The following is a 6,839-nucleotide window of genomic DNA, read 5'->3' on the forward strand; positions in this document are numbered from 1 at the left end:
ATATATATATATGTATGTATGTATGTATGTATTATATTTGAAAGATGGGGGAGAGAGAGAATGGGTGTGCCATGGCTTCAAGCCAATGCAAACAAACTCCAGACATGTGTACCCCCTTGTGCATCTAGCTTATGTGGGTCCTGGAAAACTGAACCAGGATCCTTTGGCTTTGCAGGCAAATGCTTTAACCACTAAGCCATCTCTCCAACCCAAGAACACAACTTTTTATTTTATTTTATTTTATTTATTTATTTGAGAGTGACAGAGAAAGAGGCAGAGAGAGAGAGAATAAGCGTGCCAGGGCCTCCAGCCACTGCAAAGGAACTCCAGAGCGTGCACCCCCTTGTGTATCTGGCTAACGTGGGTCCTGGGGAATTGAGCCTCGAATTGGGGTCCTTAGGCTTCACAGGCAAGTGCTTATGCTAAGGCATCTCTCCAGGACCTTCTTTATTTTTGAGGTAGAGTCTCACTGTAGTCCAGGCTGACCTGGAATTCACTATGTAGTCTCAGGGTGACCTCGAACTCACAGAGATCCTCCTACCTCTGCCTCCCAAGTGCTGGGATTAAAGGTATGTGCCACCACACCTGGCTCAAAAGTTTTTTTTTTTTTTTTAATATGTTATTTGCTTATTTATTTGAGAGACAGACAAAGAGAGAGACTGGGCATACCAGGGCCTCCAACCACTGCAAATGAACTCCAGACACATGTACCACCTAGTACATCTGACTTACATGGGTACTGGGGAATTCAACCCAGGTCCTTAAGCTTCACAGGCAAGCACCTTAACTGCTAAGCCATCTCTCCAGCCCCAAGAACACAAGTTTTGATGGTTTCTGCTGCTGCTTTTTTTCTACCCTTTATTGGTTTCCAGGTCAGTAATGGTTTCTCCAGACTTAGAACAGCAAGTAGGAGTGGGAAATAGATTCTTCCCACCCTTATTTTTCTCAGCCAGGGATATGCAAAATGAAAACAGATAGTGGGCTGGAGAGATGGTGCATACATTTGGAGTTTGCCTGCAGAAGCTGAAGGCCCTGGCACACCCATTCTCTCTCTCCTGTAAATAAATTTTTAAAAATTAAAAAAAAAACATAAAGCTGATAATCATGGATTTATTTTCCTGCCTACCCAGGGGAATTCTAATGGGTGAAGAAGAACCACACCCAGTCTTATCAGCCCCACTCCTTAGCCCATGCTGCCCGTCTCCATGGTTTCTGCAGAGTACCTATCTATGAACTGTATGTGGCTTGTTTTGTGCTCACTATAATTGCTTTAGCTTAGACCACCCCTCGCCCACATCAACAAGGCTATAAACCAAAGAACTGGACTTCTTAACTCTTTGGCATGTCTACTACCTACCTTGAAAATCTGTGTGTGAGCTGGGCGTGGTGGCGCACGCCTTTAACCCCAGCACTCTGGAGGCAGAGGTAGGAGGATCACTGTGAGTTCGAGACCATCCTGAGACTCCATAGTGAATTCCAGGTCAGCCTGGGCTAGAGTGAGACCCTACCTTGAAAAACAAAACCACCACAACAACATGAAAGTAAAACAGAATAAACTAAAGTCAGTCAGTCAGTGAGTGAACCAATCTTTACTTTGCTGACTTGGAAGTCTTGCTTTGCGCGGTGGGCATGGGCCACAGCTACGCGCAAAGAACCGTTGTATGGTATTTACAGCAAGATGCCAGCCACAGCATCAGTGCGGAGAGGCAGAGAAGGGGAAGAGCTGGGGAACCAACAGAGCCCTGAAAGCAAAGTGCAGGGAGAAACAGGAGCGCGTGGAGCACAGAGAAGGGTGCCGGCTCAGTCAGGAGGGAAGTGGCGAGGTAGCTGTGACGGGAGAAAAGGGAACAGCAAGCAGCCCTGAGGCGGAGACGGGAGGCAGAGTGTACTGGGATAGGACGTCAAGTCTGGAAAATTATAACACAGACTTTGAAGGAGAAAAAAAATGCAGCTCAAGCATCTTGGTGAGACAAAAGAAAGACAATTTCAAGTTCACAGCTCCGAGCTGGCCCTTCTCCTACCAGACCGTAATTCATCTTAAATTCCTGGACAGGGGACTAAGAAGGAAGAAAGGGAAGACGCAGAATCGGACTGTTAACGACAATCAAGACACAGAGTGAAGAGAGACTCAGCAGTGACAGAGGGAAAGAACGGCAGGTCAGGCGCATTGGAGGCATATGGTGACAGTGATCGTGCCTGACCTCCTCTTCAAGATCTGCCCCTTACCCTGGCATCTCTGGAGTGTTGGTTAATCAAGAAGTAGAATGGGGCTGGCACGTGGAAGATGGCCCAAGATCCCATCTCATCACCTCGGGTCTCATCTCATCCTGTGCCACGTGTCAGGGCTTGAGTCGTAGCCAGGGGCAGATGAGGGTGAGAATAGAGAGGACGGAGGACAGGAGGCCACAAAGCCCCACAATCCCGGGCCCACAGCGCCAGAGGCCGAGTTTGTCCAGTGGAATGAAGAGATCGCAGGCATTTCTGACCACATCCAGCAGAAGAGGGGGATGGCCTCGAAGGACCCGAACCAGCAGCAGGACTCGAAGCCGAAACTTCAGAGCCAGTTGTGGCAGACGTCCGCCTGGCACCCCTGCCGCCCCAGGTCCCCTGGTGTCAATGCCTCCTGGGACTCCCACTCCGGAGCCCTTCAGTCGCCTGCTGTAAGATGACGTCTCTTGTTCCATCAGTAAGCGAATCTCATAAGCATCACGGCTCAGATTCATGATGAGGGAAAACAGGTAGTACCTGAGACACAGGGAAGAAGGGTTAGAAGCACATGGGTAGCTACTGAACAAACTCAACATTATACATACGCACAGGCATATTTACTTAGTTTAGTTTGTTTATTTTAAATATTTTATTTTTGCTTATTTATTTGAGAGAGGGAAAGAGGCAGTGTGTGTGTGTGTGTGTGAGTGAAAGAGAGAGAGAGAGAGAGAGAGAGAATCGGCGCGCCAGGGCCTCCAGCCACTGCAAACGAACTCCAGATGCGTGCGCCCCCTTGTGCATCTGGCTAACGTGGGTCCTGGGGAATCAAACGGAGGTCCTTTGGTTTTGAAGGCAAGTGCCTTAACCATTAAGCCATCTCTCCAGCTCCTTATTTTAGTTTTGTTTTTTTTTTTAATTTTTGAGGTAGGGTCTCACTCTGGTCCAGGCTGACCTGGAATTCACTATGTAGTGTCAGGATGGCCTTGAACTCATGGCGATCCTCCTACCTCTGCCTCCCGAGTGCTGAGACTAAAGGCATGCACCACCATGCTCAGCTTTATTTTATTTTTTTGAGGTAGGATCTCACTCAAGCCCAGGATGACTTGGAACTCCTTCTGTAGTTCCAAGCTGGCCTCAAGCTCACAGTGATCCTCCTACCTCTGCCTTCCAAGGGCTGGGATCAATGGCATGTGCCACCCATGCCCGGCCAACATAATTTTTTTTTTTTTTTTTGAGGTAGGCTCTCATTCTAGCCCAAGTTGACCTGGCACTTTGTAGTTTCAGGCAGGCCTTGAACTCACAGCAATCCTTCTACCCCTTCCTCCCAAGCGCTGGGATTAATAGCATGTGCCACCAAGCCCAGCAAATGTATTACATTTTTTTTTTTCTTTTTGGTTTTTCAAGGTAGAATCTCACTTTAACACAGGCTGAGCTGGAATTCACTCTGTACTCTCACAGTAGCCTTAAATTCTTAGCAATCCTCCTACTTCTGCCTCCCAAGTGCTAGGATTCGAGGTATGTGACACCATGCCAGGCTCGAGTTTTTTTTTTTTTTTTTTTTTTTTACATTTTCAACCTACGGTTGATTGAATCAACAGATAAGGGACAAATAGATAGGAAAGGCTAACTGTATACTCTGGGAACATCGTGAGATAGCTTTCTCATATGAGGCAAGCTATGAAATGTGGAAGATACAAAAGGTCTTATGGGAGAAAGTAACTAACCGGAATGAACGCTGTGTCCACTTCTCCTGATCCACACGAGGAGCCAGTCCAGACTTGCCAGCCCAGAGGACATTGTCACAGGCGAAGTACAAGGCTCGGTTGAGGTGACTGACCGTGATGCAGAATCGCAGGACAACATCTGACAGGTGCACAGCTCTCTTGGCTGACTCAAGGGCATCTGCCGAGTTACCCAGGCGGAGCACTGGCGAAGATTGACGAGGGAAAGCAAGGAATCGGAAGTAGAAGGGGGATGGGAGAGAGGGAGAAAGAAAATGAAAGCCAGGCAAGTGATAGTAGCAATAAAAAAAAAAGAGCAGAAACAAAAGTTTGGTTTTTTTTTTCTTTTCTTTTTCGGGGTATGCTCTTACTCTAACCCAGGCTGACCTGGAATTCACTATGTAATCATTTCTGGGTGGCCTCGAACTCGTGGCGATCCACCTACCTCTGCCTTCCAAGTGCTGGGATTAAAGGCATGCAACATCACACTGGACAAAAAAATCATTCTTTTACTACGAATTTTAGCTTTTAGCCTAGTTTAGTTTTCTCTAACCTGCCCCATTTTCTCCAATCACTTCTAACTTCCCTTTACTTGTTCATTTATTTCAACTGGAACCAAGCAGAAGATATGTGTGGAGCCCAATGATGAACTGGCAGAGATGGGTGAAAAAGAAAACCAGGAAGAAGGGCTGGCGTGAAAGGTTGGGATGACAAAAAGGTACAGTTTACTTACACTTTCTTCCAAGGCTCAAGTGACCCTCCAGCTGTTGAATCTGTCTCTGTAACTCAGGACTGGCCCCGTGTTTCTGCAAAGCATGGCCAAGAAGGGAGCAAGCATACTGGGCGGCCCTGGGGGAAAGGACAGGCAAAACAGTAAAGTGTAGGGCTGGAGAGATGGCTTAGCACTTAAGCCCTAGCCTATGAAACCTAAGGGCCCAGGTTCAATTCCCCAGATGCACAAGGTGGTGCATACATCTGGAGTTTGTTTGCAGTGGCTGGAGATCCTGGTGTGCCCATTCTCTCTCTCCCTCTCAAATAAATAAAATATTTTAAAAAAATGTCGCCTGGCATGGTGGCGCATGTCTTTAATCCAAGCATTCGGGCGGCAGAGGTAGCAGGATCGCTCTGAGTTTGAGGCCACCCTGAGACTACAGAGTGAATTCCAGGTCAGCCTGGACTAGAATGAAACCTTACCTCGAAAAACAAAAACAAACAACAACAAAAAAGGAAGGAAAGAAAGAAAGAAACAGGAATGAGTAAAAAATAAATTTCCTCCTCCCACCGCTATCACATCGTTTCCCCTCCAGGCCAGGGCAAGAAAAGCCACAAGGAAAGACCCTATTGGGGCGGGGGGGGGGCACGAATTGGAGGTAAGAAAAATGAGACAGGACGACAGTGAGGCCTAACGGGGGTCAGCAGGGGTCCATCACAAGCAGTCCACGCGTTAAGTATGAATACACGAGAAATAGAAGGGGCAGTGGGATAGCCGGAGGGCAGATCATTCCTCGGGATCGGTGGTGGTCTGAACTGAATGGAAACGGAGAGAGCAAGGACGGCGCTGCTCCTGGGTGAGGGCAGCAAGCGAGGACACAGACATGGGGGGGGGGTCTCCCCAGCGCTGGACCAAGCTCAGTCCGGGTCGCCGTTCACTGCGGGGCGCCCGCTCCTCATCCCACCACCGCCCAGAGAGGAAAACTGCCGATCTGGTGTGGACACAGCAAACCCCGAGCGGCCTCCCCGCGGCTGCACTCATGCCTCAGTTTCCCCATCTTTCCCCGGGGGGCCAGAAAAGAAATCATCAGTTCATGAGCCGGCTGAAATCTGCGCCTCCAAGGTCCGTGCGGGCCCCCGTAGCCGGAGTTGACCCCTTTGGACCCCCGTAGCTTGGCTGCCCCTCCTCCGCCCGCTCTTATCCCCCCTCCCCCTCCCCCCGCTCCCCGGTTCCTCTTTCGGCCGTACCTACACAGCCGCTCGCGAGCCTGGCTCTGGGCGCTGTAGCGGACCCAGGCGTCCATGACAGCGGCGCTAGCGCCCCGCGGCCGCCCGCCCCCTAGCCACGCCCCCGACGCGGCCGACGGAGCCTCGCGAGGGACAAACCACAGAAGACGCGCTCCTAGACGAGGAATTTCGGAATGCCAAGCGCGTGTCCTGGAGGTCTACGCTTGCATGTGGCTGAGCGGCTGATTCCGGGGGTCGATCACCCCCCTTTCTAAGTCGGTCTCAAGCCCTCAAGCTCGTCTCCGGTGACACATTGTGCTTGAAATAGCCGGGGCCAGGGTGGGGCCTGCGGGGCGGGGCGAGGCCGGAGGTCGTGGGCGATGGAGGCCTGGAGTCCACGCTAGTCCGCCCGAGGAGTTGCCCGTCCGGCCGAATTCAGCTCGTGCAAAGGACAGTACAGGACATGCTGCCCCAAGCCCTCCGCCCCGTACTCGCTCTTCACCCCGGCCCACTCTCTCTTCGCCTGCCCTGCACGGCTAGAGGTCTGGGCGGGATCGCGAGCGACGGTGGACGGCTCAGAGCTACCCGCCTCGGCTGCAGCCAGGGTCCGAGTGGGAGTGACCACCATGCTCTTTGAGTCTTCGCCTGCACAGAAATCTGGCTGTGCCGTGGTCAGCGACACACCCTCCACCCAGAACCGGACCCGAGTCTCCTACTGAGCTGTCACTTTTGTGGCGGTTACGTCTCCGGGGTGCTGAGATTAAAGGCGTGCGCCACCACCGCCGCCTTTATCTTTTTATTGAGTTAGTTTTTAGTTTTTCGAGGGAGAGTTTCACTCTAGCTCAGGCTGACCTGGAATTCACTCTGTAGTCTCAGGGTGGCCTCGAATTCACGGCGACCCTCCCACCTCTGCCTCCCGAGTGCCACCACGCCCGGCTTCTTTTTAAATAATTAATTTGCAAGCATAGAGAG

At 50.8% G+C, this 6,839-nt stretch overlaps 1 protein-coding gene across 1 annotated transcript; it reads right to left on the reverse strand.

Annotated features, from left to right (window-relative positions):
• Window positions 1-1,573: 1,573 nt before the first annotated feature.
• Window positions 1,574-5,984, reverse strand: Pex11b (peroxisomal biogenesis factor 11 beta). The gene is made up of 4 exons (XM_004659097.2): window positions 5,889-5,984; window positions 4,663-4,778; window positions 3,933-4,134; window positions 1,574-2,745 (listed from the first exon to the last, which is right to left on the reverse strand). Exons 1-4 carry the CDS (start codon window positions 5,942-5,944, stop codon window positions 2,340-2,342), a joined length of 780 nt encoding a protein of 259 aa, XP_004659154.1. The 5' UTR covers window positions 5,945-5,984; the 3' UTR covers window positions 1,574-2,339.
• Between the last annotated feature and the right edge of the window lie 855 nt (window positions 5,985-6,839).

This window comes from Jaculus jaculus, chromosome 19, assembly GCF_020740685.1.
Source record: "Jaculus jaculus isolate mJacJac1 chromosome 19, mJacJac1.mat.Y.cur, whole genome shotgun sequence".
Classification (NCBI taxonomy): Eukaryota; Metazoa; Chordata; class Mammalia; order Rodentia; family Dipodidae; genus Jaculus; species Jaculus jaculus.